Source organism: Pantherophis guttatus, chromosome 1 (genome assembly GCF_059756535.1).
Source record: "Pantherophis guttatus breed Tessera chromosome 1, ASM5975653v1, whole genome shotgun sequence".
Lineage (NCBI taxonomy): Eukaryota > Metazoa > Chordata > Lepidosauria > Squamata > Colubridae > Pantherophis > Pantherophis guttatus.
Genome location: NC_142063.1, coordinates 105694124 through 105712411, shown reverse-complemented (window position 1 = coordinate 105712411; position 18288 = coordinate 105694124). Strand labels below are relative to the sequence as shown.

Genomic DNA, 18288 nt, shown 5'->3' with positions numbered 1-18288 from the left:
GAGCCTGTTCTCAGTCCCCACTGATCAATTGGTGCAGTTATCAGAAGTCATCTTAATTTCCCACACTGATGCAGCTTTTTTTATAGAGACAGAGTATAAGACTGAAGAGAAGGGTTTTCCTCCACAGGATAGGAATATGTTGTCTCCAGTTCTGTCACCCACAACTTTTGGAGGCAAGTTGTTTCATTGATTAATTGTTCTCACCACCAGTAAATTTCTCCTTAGGTCTAGGTTGCTCCTCTTCTTGACTAGTTTCCATCCATTGCTTCTTGACCTGCCTTCAGGCGCTTTGGGGAATAGGTGGACCCCTCTTCTTTGTGGCAACCCCTGAGATATTGGAAGATTGTTATCATGTTACCCCTAGTCCTTCTTTTCATTAGCCTGTACATACCCAATTCCTGCAACCGTTCTTCGTACAATTTAGAAGTAAGCAGCCTCAAACCCAAGAGTTGTATCTTTGCTGATGGCGAAAAAGGAAATTACAATGTCAAAGATAAAGTCATTCGTTTATGCTGATGCATTGGATGTGTTGTGCTATACCTGAATTTTGAATTTGGTGATTAATTGGCTGCCTAATATGTAAGGAATTTATGTTTGAAGGGCACAATGGCATCAATTAGTCTTTACCTTTTACATTATATAACAACAAACGTTACTTTGGATCACTTTTAAGCAGTGCAGTTTTCTGTACATGGATCAATGAAGTCATTAATTTTTGCTTAATAAATTTTCCAGGGATGAATATGAATTTTAATGTAGAAGACTTTGTACATAATAAAAAGCTAGTTGTGTGCAAGCTGTGTCAATTCAGAACTGCAGGAATGATGTGTTTAATAGAAATTGAAGTTCTTGCAAGAAAAATTAATCAACTATTTAGTCTTTGAGATCACTGTAAAAATTATATATTGTTAAAAAAAATACATTGTTTCCTTCCCTCAAACATAGCTGTAATTTTACACTGGATCAGTGTGACAATCCAATTTATAAATAAAATTAGTTTCTAGTATCAGTAGCTGTATCTGTGGAAGCTGAAATTCCAGTGAGGTGATAGCTGAGGTTGGAATTAAATGGCCTTGGATAATATTCAGTCAGCATCATTACATATTAAGAAACAGCAGTTAAAACTTCCTGTTCCCTGATCTCTATCATGCCCATGTTATTTATGTATTATTAAATCATCATACACTATTCATTTATATTTCATATTTCTTATTATATAGTAAAATGTGTGCACAAGTAAACACATTTTACACCGCAGAGAAATGGAGATGCTGCTATTGGATGAGGGAAGTTCAGCAGTTTAATGTACAGTAGAACATTAGGAAATCCAAGTTATGCATGCAAATATTATTATTAGATTATAGTAACACTCCCACAAGTCTTATTGTGCTTCTGCCTTCCTCCCTTTATCTGCCTAGGAACTAGGTATGAGGCATCCCAAAGGTGCTTTTTCAAGAGGCGACTGGACTTTCTGGTTTTTCTTTGAAGACATTTTGCTTTTCATCCAAGAACCTTCTTCAGTTTTGACTGGATGGTGAAGGGAAGGAATCCAGCCAGAGCTGAAGAAGCTTCTTGGATGAGAAGCAAAATGTCTTCAGAAGAAAAATCAGAAAGTCCAATTGCCTCTTGAAAAAACACCTTTGGGACAACCATAACCTAGAATCTCCATAGACATTTAGGTGTGAGGCGTTTTCTCAGGTTTCATTCCTGCCACAGACTCAAGTTTCTTTTAGCTAACCATTGTCTTAGTTGTGGCTCTTCTTCTTCCTGTTCTTTGAGGTTATTCCTTCTGACTGTTACAGTTACTGCCTATTTCTCTCTATGATAGCATAAGCCAGAGTTCCTTCCAATCATCTGGGTACAGTAAAGAAGATAAAGTGTCACTTGTACTTTCCACTTTCGGTGTCTTTTTGGTCACATCAGAAATTGCCTGATCAGCCATTGTTCATAATTATGCCTTTTAACAGAAGAGAGGCTACTCCATTTGCAATTGTAGGGGCAGATTTTTTTTTTGATATGTATAAACTCTGAAGATCATTGACTGAAAATACTATAAATGAACTACAGGTAGTCTTCGATTTACAACAGTTCATTTAGTGAATGTTCAAAGTTACAACGGCACTGAAAAAAAGTAATTTATGATCATTTTTCACACAACCGTTGCAGCATCCCCATGGTCACGGGATTTAAATTTGGATGCTTGACAACTGACTCATATTTATGACATTTGCAGTGTCCTGGAGTCATGTGATCCCCTTTTGTGACCTTCTGACAAGCAAAATCAATGGGGAAGCCAGATTCACCTCACAACCGTGTTACTAATTTAACATGGCTGCAGTGATTCACTGGGGACGTGATGGCTCAGTGGCTAAGATGCTGAGCTTGTCGATCGAAAGGTCAGCAGTTCAGTGGTTCGAATCCCTAGTGCCGCGTAATGGGGTGAGCGCCCGTTACTTGTCCCAGCTTCTGCCAACCTAGCATTTGAAAGCATGTAAGAAATGCAAGTAGAAAAATAGGGACCACCTTTGGTGGGAAGGCAACAGTGTTCCATGCGCCTTTGGTGTTTATTCATGCTGGCCACATGACCATGGAGACGTCTTCTGACAGTGCTGGCTCTTTGGCTTTGAACGGGTATGAATACTGCCCCCTAGAGTTGGGAACGACTAGCACATATATGCGAGGGGAACCTTTACCTTTTTAGTGATTCACTTAACAAATTGTAAACAAGTTGTAAAATGGGGCAAAACTTACTTAACAAATTTCTCACTTAGCAACATAAATTTTAGGTTCAATTGTGGTCATAAACCAAGGACTATCTATTTTATGACACATTAGCTACAATGCAGTTTAAGCTAGAAGGAATAGTGAGTCTGTCCCTTTGCCAATTTCATTCTCTTTTCATGAGTGCCATACTTTCCTTTGAACATTAGGAACCATTAGTTTCTAATTAATCAATAATCTTGTTATTCTGTTATTCAATTAAATAAATTAAAATGCAGTTTGCCCAATAAGATATTTAATGTCCCTACGACTAAGATAGCTTTCTTTCAAATTTTTCACTCACCCAGTGCCAAAGTTGAGCAGTCCTAAGGCATGCCTGTAACAATGTTTTTGGTAATAGTGTTCTGGCTCATCAGACATGGAAATGCAATTTGGGAAAACTATGTTTGTACAGAAGGGGTTTCATCCATAAGCAGAGTTCTGCGATAAAGATCAAAAAGTGAACATTACTTTTCCATGACTGCATCTTCGCAGTTATGTGGCCAGCATGACTATATACTGAGGTGCAGGAAACACTGTTACCTTCCTACTGAGGTGGTATCTGTTTATCTACTCACATTTGCATGCTTTTGAACTGCTAGCTGGGCAGGAGCTTGGGCAGGAAAGGGAGCTCACTCCATTGTGCAGTACTTGGGTCTTGAATGCTATCCTTTCAGCCAACAAGCTCATCATCTTAACTGCTGGGCCACCATGCCTCTTCAAATATTATACTGGACTAAAAACTACTAGAACAGTGTTCAAAAGAAGTCTTACCTGTAGGAAGTACTAGTGGCAATAATAATTATTGTGCCTTTATTTAAAAAAACCTTCAGGGTATTAAATGATCAGTTAAGACAAACAAAAGTAAAACTTTCAAATGATACCAGGCAGCTGTTAAAATAGTAACTTCTAACAAAAGAAAACCATTTGTAATAAAAGGACTTAAAGCAAGAACAAAATAAGTCTCTTAAGGGTCTAGAGTCCAGATGCACCTCAGCGTATAGTCATGCTGGCCACATAACCATGAAGTGTCTTCAGATAACATTGGCTCCCTCAGCTGGGAAATGGAGATGAGCACTGCCCCCTAGAGTCAGACACGACTGGATAGGGCTGTGATGGTGAACCTATGGCACACATGCCAGTGGTGGCACCCATAGCCCTCTCTGCTGGCACACACACTGTCGCCCCAGGTCAGATCTCCGTGGCGTTTCTTTTGTGAGTTTCTGTTTCCCTGCAAACGACGAAACAGAAGCTCACGAAAGAAAAAGTTCTTACCTCTTGCCGCACTGCCAGTGTTGGGATGCCCTGCCTCCCACCAGCCAGCTGGTCTTCAGGTCTCTGCTGTGCATGCACGCATGTCCGCATGCCTGTCCACATGCCTGTCTGTGTATGCATGCGTTTGTGTGCATGCACCTTTCTATTTGAGCATGCATTTGCATGCAATTTGGGCACTTGGTGTCCAAAAGGTTCGCCATCACTGGGATAGGGGAAACCTTTATATTTGACTTTTTATAAAAAGAACACATCTAAGAGGAAAAATAGTTTCACTTAAGATATTTTAAAGAGTCTTCTCCCTGTCCCATATTAACACCATGTTTTTGAAATAAAGAAATCATAACATGAGAGAATGTAAATTAGTTCTTGAGTGCAACCTAATCTGAGCAGAATACTGATTCTCACAGCAGTTGAAACACATTATCCCTGAAAATTGAACTTGAACTTCACAGGAAATCTTTCCCTTGATGTGATCAGAAAAGGGCTGAGTTTGTTTATAATGAAATGGGAAAAGAAGAAATGCCAAATATTTATCAGAAGGATGTGTAACTCGAATGGAAAACATCAGGCTTAGTATCTTCAGGCTTAGTATCATATCTTAGGAAAATAAAATGCAAATGGGGGGAAAAAACCCCAAATCAACCCATAAGCAACTTTCCATGGTATGTCCAATGAACCTTTAACTTTACATTTCTACCATGCAAAGAAATACAAATAATGCCTGCTAATGCAGCAAAAAAAATGCAACTTGTGTCTGATAGAATTTATTATTATTATTATTATTGGACAGATGAACTAAAATAAGCCAACAACATAATTATATGCCAACAGCCATCTCTCTTAGCATAGTGGTGGCAGACTGTGTGCCCCCTTCCCATCCTGTCTCAGGCCCCCTTTGGCGAAGAAGAAGCAGTCATGGCTTTTACCACAGGGTGGGATTCCTCCCCTGGCTAGTATATCTTCTGGCATTTCTCTCTAAAAATGCCAGAACTTTTGTGGGTGTTTTCAAGATCCACACACTGAGGCCAGGGAGATCAGGGAACCACCTTCCTTAAGTGCACTGGAAGCCTTATTGCTACTTTAGTTGGGCCAAAACAATTTTCCTCCCCATTAAAACCCAATGAAGGGTTGATGCAAAAGGTCTGAGGGAAGGGAAGGAAAAGGGTCAACTGAAGTAAAAACAAAGACAAGTCTCAATGTGCCCCCCATGTAAGCCACTTTACATGTTAAGTCATGGTTTACAACTTTTTTTAAAAAAAAATGGTAGTACCACCATCTTAGAGAGGAAATGAGACAGATAAAAGAGAGCTTGCATTGAAAGATATGGACCACTTCCCAAAAGGAAGTGGGCAGAATGTGGGGGAAAAAAGGAACACAAAAGCAGTAGCCCAACTCAAAAAATGTGGTTCATCTCTTAAAAACAGCACTCATAATCCATTGGCTAAGGAAGAAACAGGAGAGAAATGGAGGGAAGGGAAAAAAATCCCCACAGAACTGGTGCAACGTCTTGCCAAGGATGATGCATTTAACCAAAACTCCATACAGTCCCTTGTGTCTACATGTCCTGTGGTGGCAGCATAGTTGCTTAAGCTGTCTTGGTTGTGTATGTCTGTATATATATATATATATATATATATTGTTATATATATACACACACATAAGCACATATACATACGCATACATCCGAGAATAGAGAGTAATTTCCTTTTTTTAAAAAAAGTGTTAGCGTTGGTTTTGCTCTGGTTGGGAAGACTCATCTCTCCTTCACGTGGTTCTGTGCTACTGCACTACTACTGCTGCTGCCGCTGCTGCCACCACCACCGCCGCCATTGCCGCTTCCGTTACTACTACTGCTCCCACTGCTGCTGCAGAGGATCTCTGTGAGGTCATCCATGATGGTTGTTTCTTTAGGGTCCACCAGATTAAACTCCCGGATGAAAAGGATGAAGTGTACGTAGAGTGTGTTCAAATGTCCATGCAATTCCAGTGCCAGTGTTTCCTTGAAGTGTGACGAATAGATGTGGGCTAGCACATGGAACAGATACTTGCAGATCTTCTTCACTAGGGACTCAAATGAGTTTGGGAATTCTTTGCCTGTTGTGAAAGTGAAAAGGAGGGAGAGTGAAAGGAAGAGAAGCCCATCATCTTCAGTTGGAACTTCTGAAAATATTTGTTTACTTGAAAAATTCTCCTGAGGCAAGCAATTAAAAACACTAAAATAATAATTCATGAAATATTGTTTCAAACAAACAGCACATTTCTTAAGACGCCTTCCTACAGGGCAATTGGTGTTCCTCTGGGGAAAAGAAGCCCAGCTAATTGGGCTTCTGCAATGATTGTCCAGTCAGCCTTACTTCCTACTCTTTCAGGGCTCTAAAGCCGGGAGAAGACGAGACCAGCTGAAGCCCCTTCGGCTTCAGTAGTGATGGCCTACAACTCAGTCATGAACAACACCTGTTCAGGCTACTGCACTATACGTTTCTTCAATCAACTCTATTAGATACGTATTAGGTTGAGAAGCCTGAGAAGTCTTTTTTTGTGCTCAAAAAGTGTGACGTGCTCATTTTGGAGAAGGTGATTATTTCAATCCTCAACCATAATACATTACAGATTTTAGATGGAAAACATTTTTAGTCAAGTCTGTTGCTGAACTAGAGGTAATAATGTAAAACGAGTAGCAGTACTGTGCACAAATGAAATGAGATATGATGTAAGTTCATTTAATTTAAATTGGCTCAAACAGCAATGAATGAAAGCCATAAAAATCTGGCTGAGTTAGGGTTTTTTTCTGCGAATAAACATACCATATTTAGTAGGAAAGACATCCTCATCTGTCACTAACTTCTGCACTGAACTCATGACAAAGTCAACATATTGAGGGGCTGTACATTTGATCTTCTTTCCTCGTTCATCATACCAGTAGTATTGTCTGTGAAGAGAATGATTAGTATGGTAATATCTGTTCTGGATATGTAAGTTACCAGATAAGCTATAACCCACACATGAGGCTCCCATGATTATTTTTTGTGATTCTATTCACCCCTACAGTTATCATGGAAAGAAGTCAGCAAAGAGTTGGGGGATTTAAAAAATAACTGAAATACAATGTGTGTTTAAATTCTCTCTTTACACACAACCAAACCACACCACACAAAGCCCAAGTGCAGCTCTCAACCTGAAAAACTAGCTTACCTCAAGCCCACCAGAAAGCAAACAATTCTGCTTTAACTGAGCAGCTAAAAATACCAATTAAATTTTTAGAATACTGTTATTAGAGCTTAAGCTCTCCATTGTAATTTTAGAATGAAGTTTGTAAAACTAGAAATTGGTGAGAGTCTGGTGTCATGAGTGATAGGGCTGTAGTGCTTGGGTCAGGAATAAGTTTCAGCAACTGCCATTTGTTTATAAAGCAATTCTATGAACCCTTGTTCTACTTTAAAAAGCAGATCCTACAGATGGGAGAACTACTGTAAGCTTTATCCTATGCTTCAATTGCAGAAAAACACTAAGAGGCCCTAGTCATACTTTAGGATGCTGTTTTAGGTGAGGTGACACAACCCTTCAGCAATGTAGTTTTCATAAACCTGTTCATCACAGAATGACTATTTTAAAGATTTACTATATACATATGGAGACACTTCAGTCTCAGGTTTTAAGGAAACAGTACTTGAAAATGGAACAGCCTTATTTTGTTTTCAAAGTTAGCAAATAGGAGCATTTGCTGTCTTTAGTTCCAGATTCATTTTCAATTGAGAAAAAAACCCAAACAGTTCCTAGAAATCTTGATTTAAAGAATTAATATCCCCACTTCATTCTTGACATAACTTTCATCATATGTGTTACGGATTTAAACAGATGTGTACATTGTACTGAGTCAAGTGGAAAGACAGTTACTTTTTCATAAAATAAGTAGAAATTTTGTTCAGTTGATGAAAAGTATTATGCTAAAGGCTTCATCCCATGAAATGGAGGATTGTAGTTACAGGCAACAATTTACAAAGTTCCAATTTAAAAAATGAACTATATTTAATTTAAAAATGTATTTAAATTGAACATATATTCTGTTGAATTAATCTTTCTCTGAGCATATCCTTCCGTATTCAAATGCAGGTTTCCATCATATTAATAGAACATAAAAACGAAATTTAAAAGTAAACAACTCAATGCAGAATTGTAAGATCTCGGATTCTGGTTTTCAACCACAGGCTGATACATGCAAATGCAGCTGATTTTGTATAGTAACATGAGCTGTCAGGAGATGGCAGCATAATAACAGATAACTTTAACATAATAAATCCCATACAGTAGCTAGCACGCTTCTTTAACTAGTCTTAAACAGAAAACTACATTTTATGTGCATTTTTAAGTATAAATTGTAGTTTGTGGTGGTGATAAACATTAATCTATTATGAAGAGGGGAATTCAAACATTTCTGAGAAGTATCACATCAATTCAAAAAGCTCCTTCAAAGGAGGTATTTTCATCACAACTATATGAATAAAGATTATGTGCTCTTTCCGTGACATTTTTAAAAGGAATGAGTATTACATCTAAAGATGCATTTCATTCATGAGGCTTCAGACTGTATTAGTGAATTTTTAATGGAGCCAGCACATGTCTAAGACTAGTACCAGCATTTATAATTAGCTTAATATTCAATGAAGTCTTACACTGTTGAGGGAAAATATATGACACATACTTAATTGTCATAGGTGTGTTATTATTTGCAGAGCCAGAGCAGGGCGGTGGCTAAGAAGTTGAAACTTGACGCCCCTGTTTCAAGCCAGCCATGGGAGCTCAACTGAGTGTCTTTGCGCTCAGTCCCACCTGTCCCAGAGGTGATTCTTGTGGAGAAAAAACATAGAAGATGGAGTAGTGTGAACAATGACCTGAGCTCCTGGAAAAAATTAAATTGTATAAATTGTACAAATGGGATTTTAAATTTAATGTTCTTCATCTTCAAGAAATAAACTACACAACTCCATTCATTGTGAGGTTTATCATCAGTTTTGGTGTTTAATTAACTTCAGCCAGCCTAACGTTGACCCCATTAGCTATGTTGTCTTCTCTCTCCCAGCCAGGAAGACCATTGGCAATGCTGGCTAGAAAAATGTAAAGTCATAATTCTAATTGGAGGGCAACAAGCTGAAAATTTTACACTGTTACTATTTTTACCATTGTTTAGTGAGAACCTTATTGTATGAAGCAACATCAATTACCAGTTTGTACTATCACTAACGGAATTTTGTCAGTTTCAAATATTCTGTCCATGGAGCCCAACCCACCTTCAAAATGCTATCTAAACAACAACAACAACGCTCATTCTTGATAGAGAAGAAGAATTTGAGTCTTGATGAGATTTTTTTTTAAACCCAGTTGCAAGCAAAGAGAATAGGGATGGAATTCCTCCAAATTCAAGCTGTTCTGATCATTATTGGAGTCACTGAAGAATCTCTAAAACAAGACTGCATTTCCAAAAGGACAAGATTTTGTTTTCCAAATGTAAGACTTTGTTCCTTTTGCCTAATGGTTGGAGGTCAGCAGTTAGATAATATCCTTGCCAAGGGCCTTTCCTGTGTCTCATTTTTACCAGGAGATTAAAGGGGAATATTCCAAAAACTCAAATCTAGTATTCTGTCATGATCCCAAATAGGATGAGCATAAACGACCTTTATTCATCTATGCAGACTAATAAGGACAGAATGTGGGCGAAAATTATCACATGCCTTTGTTTATCGACATGGATGAAGAAGTCCAGGAGTCACTCCAAAACAAAGATTAAGAAACAACAACAGTCTATGTTCCCTGAGCTTGCATGTTAAGAATAAAATCTAAATCTAAAATTTCAGTAGACAAGAAAAGTTTCTAGTGCAAAAGTGGGCAATCTCTGAAGTGTCCAGGATCCAGACACTTCCTAACCTTCTGAAAGGCTTTTTCTGAAAGTTTTAGAATATGTGGGAGGGGCCTCTGTGCTTTGGTTGGTCTATTTTTCTAAGTGTTCTGGTACTCCCTCTGAACCAGCACAATTTATTGTACATATCTCCATTTTTGATAGAGAAACAAAAACTTTTCTGTGTAGAAAAAGATGAAACTGACAAATTTTATATCTTTATAAAAACTTAGGCTTAAGCCTACCACCCTCATTTTGTTAAGGAATCTTTCGTGTACAAACAAAATTGTTTTGTGTGGAGGATATGTTAACAAATATTGGCTCAGAGCACAAAAATGGTACTTTGCACGCAACCATTTTCAGAAACAAGGTTAGACTATGAGATGTTTTCATAGTACTCAAAAGAGGATTTAAGTTGTGTCTTATGTGCTTTTAAACAGTCATAAGCTGAAGAAAATAAATTCCATATGAAAGTTTTTAAAAAGATCAAAGGGCAAAGAGAAAACAGTAGCAACAGGAAAATCTCGCTTCACACAATCAGTAGGGGAAGTGCCCATTTTAGCAAAGAAACAAAAGAAGAGGTTAAACATTAAACTTTGACATCTGTCTCTAGGCAAGCTCAAAGGTGCTGCTCAGATTGGCAAGTCTTAGTCTCTATACACAATAAAAAAACTGGTGAGATCTGGCCACAGAAACGAATAAAATGGAGCGATAGTCTTAAAAACAGGTGAATCCTTAAGAAACCATCTATAGAGAAGCTTCCTAGTATAGTGTAGTAACAGCTAAACAGACACAAAGAAACACACACTCCTGCCACAAATGATTTTTTAAATTATTCTACCATAGAACAAATATGCAAAGGTCAGCCAGTAGTAGACCCAATAGAGGCATAGCTATTGTTCTAACAGTACTTAATTTATGCTACAAAGATATCTCTAGTTGCAGAGAATGTTATTCATTAAGCAATGAGCAAAAGCACATAGAAAGGCTGATGAATCTAAACAATTTAAATGTTAATGTTTTTTGGAACATTTTTGGAACACCACCCCAATTACTACCAGTATATTTGTCCTTAGGAATATCAAACTAGAAGGGTGGATGGAAATAGTGAAATATCCACCTGCAAATTTAAATGCTTGCTAGGTAGATTTTGCCTTTTATTAACATTAACTGAAGTCCAGTGACAATGCTATTTGCATTACTTTTTCCCTATGAATTCTGAGCATTTTCTTCTTTCAAGAGTAATGATAAAGTAATGCTATTTTTACACTCTGAAGAATGTTATTATTTTCAAAAACATTCAGCCTCAGAGAGACAATTGTTTTGCATCCCTCAATTGGAAAAGAAGAAACATTCATGCCATCAAAATACAACAAAAAAGCTACAACTTACGTATTGCATACTGCCATGGTCTGACACGACTCTCCTGTACAGAATTCAGAGATGGTACTATACTGTAAATTGATATGGTGGAAGAATGTTGTTGCTGAAAGACAAAAGAACACCAAAGTTTCCATTATTACTCTGCATGTTTGGAGGCTAAAAAAGAGGGCTTAAGAGCAGGGAAATTAGACATAAGTGAAAACGTTGATTCAGCATTATCACAACCACCCAAGCATTTTCTTGCTGACAATTGTATTAGCCATAGCTGGCCCTGGGTGTCTTAGGGAATGCCTTTCACCAACAATTTCTCCTCAGCCTATCTAAATCACTAGGCAGTAGGCAGCACTCTCTAAGGTTTCTCCTGCTACCAGTAAGTACAAAAGAGGGGCCATGATGGGGTACATTCCCTATAAATTAAATTCCCTTCCTTTAAAAGAGTTTGTCCATGAGGCAAGGATGGCCCCCACCCATACAGCCTTCAAGAAGGAGGTAAACACATCTTTTTATTCTCTATCTATCTATCTCTATCTATCTATCTATCTATCTATCTATCTATCTATCTATCTATCTATCTATCTATCTATCTATCTATCTATCTATCTATCTATCTATCTATCATATATCATCATCTCATTTATATCTCATTTATATGATGAACCATCTCACAGAAATGGGCAGCATTCAACAATAAATAAAAACAACAAATACATAAAATAGTTGCTATAAAACAAAAGCAATATAAAAATAAAAAGACATTATAAAAATAAAATATATAAAGCCACAAAAAGAAAGTAAAGAATCATCTGTAACTGAGCCATTTATGAGTGTTCCAGTGATCTCAGACCCCAAATCTGATGACATAACCAAGTCTTGAGGGAATTCTGGAATCATAACAGGGACAGAGCTAATCTGACTTTGGGGGTGGGTGGGGAGAGTGGTCCATAAGGCAGGTATTACAGCAGAGAAGGCCTGCTTCCTAGCACCCACCAAATAAAGACCCTGATGGATGGTATTTGCAACTACTTACTCTGGTAAATCTAATGGGATGGGCCAATGTAATTGGAGAGAGGTAATCATTCAGATAATCTGGTCCATGTCATAAGGGGCTTTAAAGGTTAAAAACAGCCCCTTGAATTGAACTCAAAAGCCAATGCAGCTCGCGGGCCAGAGGTGTAATACTAGAAGTGCTGTTCTGAAAGCACACATAACTGATAAGAGACCAAGAACTGGACTGTGAAACTAGTATAAGACAATGATTCTGTGTTCCCAGTGAGTGGCCCACTCCCTGACTCTCACAGTACTTCTCCATAGTGCTCCTCCACTCCTTTGGCAGCCTCATCCCCAAAACCAAGTGCCCAAAGACCAGGAACCAGGCACTTCCCATTATCCTCATTAAGCATCCTTGGAAGGGAGAGCTCTCAGCACCAGCAAAAACCCCAGCTGCCCTCTCCCCACGCACTACCACCCACCCCCACATATCACAAGACTCATACACACACACACACATGAACAGGCTCCCTCCCATGCTGCTCTCATCAACTAATGGAGGGTTCCTCACATTCTTCAAAAGAAGCTTCTTGGATGAGAAGCTAAACATTTTCAAAGAAAAAACTAAGAAAGTCCAATTGCCTTTTTAAAGCACCTTTGAGACAACCATGACCTGGATGCTTGAGAATCTCCATAGACACTCTGCAAAGCAGCTCTTTCACTCTCAAAGAGGCTGGCTGAAAAGGATCACTCCCGGAATCTAAGCAGAAATCAAAGCTTGGATTTCAGGAAGGTCCTTTTCCAGCTAGCTGTCAGGAAGTAAGATTCTCCTTTTATCTACTTTTTCACTAAAGAACACCTTTGATTATGAAAAACAACCAACACAATGTTCAGTTGTTGCAAATCTCATAATACTTACTGTTGCTAGCTAGCCACTCATTAAGATCTATTTCACGTGGTAATATAACTAATTCTTTGAATTCAAAGTCAGTAATCCTGGACTTCGTATATTCTGGTTCAAGATACAGTTTCTTTTCCTCTGTTGCAGGCTTTTTACCATTTGGTTTTCCCTTGGATTTCCTGCAAAGGAAAAGGAGAAAAAAGTAGATCATGGATTAAAATCAGAAATGTAGGTTATCTAAATTTACATTTTCTCCAACTTAGCCTAACCTCCAACATTTCTCTGAAACATCTACTAACACTACAATCACGCCATAATGTCGTATGGTTCTTTTTGTGTGAGATTAAGAAAGCAGCTACTCCCTCTTTTGCACAGTTCCAATCCCCAATTTTCATTCTAATCTTCTTAAAAGAAAAGAAAAAACCCCTTTTTATGTGTGTACTTCCATAATCCAGATTGTAAAACAATATCTTCAACTTCAGGGTTTTTTGCTGGTGTTCTGAGAATTCTGGGAGTTGAATTTTATACAATAGGAAAGGAGTCCAAAGTAAAGTTTGCTATTTCAAACAATAAGAGAATGAAGTTTTGTTTTACTAATCAAGGAGATAAGCTACCTAGAATTAAGGAGAAATTTCTTAACAGTGAAGACAATTAACCAGTGGAATGGTTTGCCTTCAGAAATTGTGGATGCTCCATCACTGGAGGCTTTTAAGAAGAGACTGGATAGCCACTTATCTGGAATTATACAGGGTTTCCTGCCTCAGCAGAGGGTTGGAGTAGAAGATATCCAAAGTCCCTTCCAACTCTGTTATTCTGTTCTGTTTATAGTTCTTGTATAGTTCCTAATATATATCCTAATAATATATGGCTACATATATGTACATTATTGACAAATGGCATTGTGGATTGTTAAATATACAGAATAACTTAGTCACTAACAGTTTGTCAGTATTGATAAGAAGTGCTGTGAATTTTTTAAAAAAAAGATATATGGAACTTCAAAAGCTTTATTTCAATTTTGTTGTATTTGTTTCTTGACTCTGAATTATATTAAAATAAATCTGTAAGTCCCATGCTCTTGTAAGAATCACTTTTGTGATACTATAGCCTTTTTTTAGGGGGTATTTTACATTTAATGAAGTGAGATTCTGACTCACAAATTTCTTTCTTTTCATTTACACCTCAATTTTTCTCCAGATACTTCAAGGCTGTAAAGCTCAGGTTCCTAGGTTGTCTCCCATCGAGTCAGGCTTATGCTTTTCCTCTGGCCTCCATTCAAGCAGAGTCATGATTCAAATGCCAAATACTATTCAGCAAAAAGGAATGTGGAGATTCATGCACTTGTGAAAAAACCTGAATCTTTATTTTTTAGTCTAATGAACTATTATCATTGGAGGCCATCGGACTGACCTCTTCTTCTGCAGTGCCAAGCTACAATCATTGGATCCATTTGTCCAACTAGTAAACAGAACAAGTCCAGTTGAAACACAGCTCTTTGCCTCAAGCTAGTGAAGAAAGCACACCACCCTGTGTTTGCCTCATTCCAAAGAAAGTCCTGTTCAACCTCTTGATAACTGCAGACAAACTGGCTGGAGTTGTGTGGTATGTTCTTTAAGGAAAATCTCATCATAGAAAAGGATTTGAAAAGCTAAGGAATAGACAAAGAACAAAGAATGCAGTAGTCCTAAAAATAATATTTGCCAAAATTGCAATTACTTCAAAAATTGAGTGAGATGGAGTTTAATATTACAGAGTCCTCAGCCTGAGGTGTAATCGTAATGGATTTCTTGCTCCAGTAACAGGTTAAGCTCAGTGACCTTTGAGCATCCTTTTAATTTAATGATTCTATATATCTAACTCTGAGTAAAGTTTAAAGGCAAACATGGACCATTTTGCCACATTCAAAGAGATTCTTTTAATAGGGTTTCTCTTTGGATGGAAGTAAACTACAGGTAAACTTGGGTTGGTTGACTTTTTTTGCTAGCTTCAGGTGAAATGCCTCATTTCAAGTAGATTGGTACTATTTACTAAGCAGGATGAGCTGGAATTTGACCCTCCTGGGTGACGAAAAAATTATAGAGTCTGCTTCAAATTATTACAGTCGAGCTATTGACAGTAGCAAGAAAAAGTGGTACCACTGTTTTCCTGTGGAGGAAAACATCATACTAAAGATAACAATTCATATTGTTACATTTCCTCATTTAAGATGGAAGACTGCTGCTACTTCAAAGGTGAGATTGAAAAAAATACATTGTATGCTTTTAGGCAAGAGCAAATAGCCACAAGGAGGAAGAGAAGAGGACAAAGAAGACATTATTACGTCAAGAAACCAAACAGCCATCATAAGGTAAGCATACAATCAATCAATCAGGGAGGTATTTTAAGAAGCGAAGATCTTGAAATTAAAAATAAACAAAACATGACTGGTTATATAATTGATATTAAAGCCTGCTTACTCAGAATGCATGTAATTTGCTGAGCTATCTGTTTTCAGCTTGACAAAGCAACATAAAGCATCCAAGGGTCTCAACTATTTAGGGCTGGAAGGCACATTTGAAATTTTAGGAACATTCATGAAACACCATCAACCAGCAGGCAAACCACTGATACTGTTCTCTGCTCCCTCTCAACTCTCTAAAAATTGCCTACCATTCCAATTTTCTTTCATCTTTTAGAGAGAAAGTGGGCACCATTTTAAACAAAGCACTGAGCTTCAGACAGTTATCATTTCTATTCCAGAGAATGTTTATGGTGATGCTGAAGGTTAATATTCTGCAGCATGCCAACTTGGATTCTGAAGGAAGTATCCATGGGCACAATGGTGCACATAAGCAACATATTTGGAGATCTAGAATTTTTTTTTAACATGTCATCATATTATATCATGATATCATATGAGCAGCCTGAAAGTTAATAAAATATGTTCATTCCACTTTCCTTAGAAAGTCACGTTGAAGATATTTGGGGAAATAACATGTTTGAAAGAGCTGAAAGTGTGTTTTACAAATGAGCAGAGAGTTCAAGATTTTCAGTTCAGGGGTGGGCAGCTGTTTGAAATACTGGCTGCTTTCAGTTCTTGCAGAATCCTGGTTCCTATTTGTAAACATAAATGTGCTGGGCAAAACAAGCAAACTATTCACACTAAGATTTTTTCACAACTCATCTAGCAACGTCAATGCTTCTGCATCACAAGATATTCTTTCCACCAGTACCTAATTAATCAGTAATCCTTCCACTAAAAATACAGAATACATAGTTAAAGAGGCCAATGAAAAGCCTATTTCATGCAAAGTCTATTTCATGATGCTTAAATGTCAATTAACATTCAGTTTACGGGTAGGCTTTTCTTTCTTGGTGGCTCAAAAGTCAGTTTAGATCCCTAGGGAAATAAAACTAACTACTGTAGCCAGGAGAAACAAATGTGAAAACAATTTTTTCTCTCTCAAGGAACAACTGATCCAAAAGTTACCCAAACCAAACTTGATAGACAAATCAGAGAAAAGGGACAGCAAAACAGAAATGAATGCCAGGAAAAATAGGTGGCAAATTCTCCGATAGATAAAGATGTGTTGCGTTTAACTTTTTCTACACACAAACACAACCACCTACTTCAAATATAGTTGAGAAGAAGCAGTGTTGGAAAAATGTCATTGTAGTAGAGATTACATAAAGCATCCTCTTCATGGAGGCTCTCTGTCAGCCTCAGGGTTATTATTTTTGGGGCTCACAAAAGCTCCTACCAGCTTCTCACTTGGACCAAACTCTCCAAGCACATGGCCAATTTTTGTTCTTAATTTTATTGTGCTTGTCTCAGAGAAAATGGTCCCTGACAAATGACTCCCAAGCAAATCTCAGCTTTAAGGCTGAGGGTGGGAAAAGGACATATAAAGTTTCTGGGAGATAGAATTCAGACATTCATGCCTTAATCCCAACTGCTTCCCACTGTCTTTTGATTTTACTGCATCACTGAATAATTTCTTATATCTACTAAGAGGATGGGATGAGTTGTAGATTCTGAAACAAAAGGACTGCCCATTTCTGTATTAAAGGAAAGAAAATTGCTCCCTACCTTGCACCTAGTTTGTATGCTTTATCTATGAGGTTCATTCTATTATTTTTATAATCTTATTTTTTAAAATCTATATGAACATTCATTTTTCAAAAAAGTATCTCAAAATACAATCCTTTATAGTGATATTGTTGTGTCTGAAGTGTCTATAGGTTGAACTATTTGCAAATTCAAAATGCTAATGAATAACTTAATTCCAGTTCACACATCTTTATAAAGTTAATTGCACACAGCTATGATCTCAATAATTAGCAACAACTTCTTATAAATAACAGACCTAAATAGTTATTATAATAAATCTCAACTGTAGCAGTTAATAATTAGGTTCCAAATTTTTTTTCCAAGCATCATTAATACTTCACTTCCAAGATTAGCATTGACGGTTTTTAAAATTTGGTGATGTTGAAAACTTGCAAACCAACTTCCAAACACACCTCATTGAGCTGCACAGTTGGAAGCACATTATTTTGTACCTGGAAACTAATATCAAGGAATAAAGCTTACACCAATTGTAAAAGTCCCAAGCTTAGCTAAATACCTCTTTATAAGGATGCATTTTCTTTTACGGTATACAGAAATTGTAAATGCGGGATTGAGTACTTAAGTCCCTTATATGAGAGGGAGATTGTCCTGTTTTAAATGAATAATCTAGATACAAGGACAACTATATAAATGTATTTAACTATATGTACAACTACAAAAAAACAGGTAAACAGAAGATTCGCCAGAAGAAAATTATAAACATTAGAAATGTAAGTGTCACTCATATCTTCTGTGAATCTTTCAGCCAAATCAAGTAAATTAGAAATGAACTGCTTTCAGGGTCAACTGTACCACTGTAGTCAAAATAAAAATTATAAACTGTGTTTAAATAAAACTACATATAGTTTTAAGCTATTATTCATCAAGAGCTCAGAGCATGCACAGTAAAGATGACGACTAATCAGAAGAGGTTAACAGGAGACTTATATACCTAGTTACATAAATCACAATTCTATTAAAGGTACACAATTATAGTCAGTG

At 37.3% G+C, this 18288-nt stretch overlaps 1 protein-coding gene across 4 annotated transcripts in view; it reads right to left on the bottom strand.

Annotated features, from left to right (window-relative positions):
- Positions 1 to 4783: 4783 nt before the first annotated feature.
- The window catches only part of MOB2 (MOB kinase activator 2), a 120256-nt gene continuing 106751 nt past the window's right edge, over positions 4784 to 18288 (bottom strand). For all 4 annotated transcript variants that reach the window (XM_034416859.3, XM_034416857.3, XM_034416858.3 and 1 more), the window contains exons 2-5: positions 13215 to 13375; positions 11318 to 11411; positions 6840 to 6964; positions 4784 to 6129 (exon numbers count right to left, since the gene is read on the bottom strand). In XM_034416859.3, the coding sequence (XP_034272750.1) occupies positions 5789 to 6129; positions 6840 to 6964; positions 11318 to 11411; positions 13215 to 13375 (721 nt within the window). In that variant the 3' untranslated portion in view covers positions 4784 to 5788. The remainder of the gene's footprint in view (positions 6130 to 6839; positions 6965 to 11317; positions 11412 to 13214; positions 13376 to 18288) is intronic.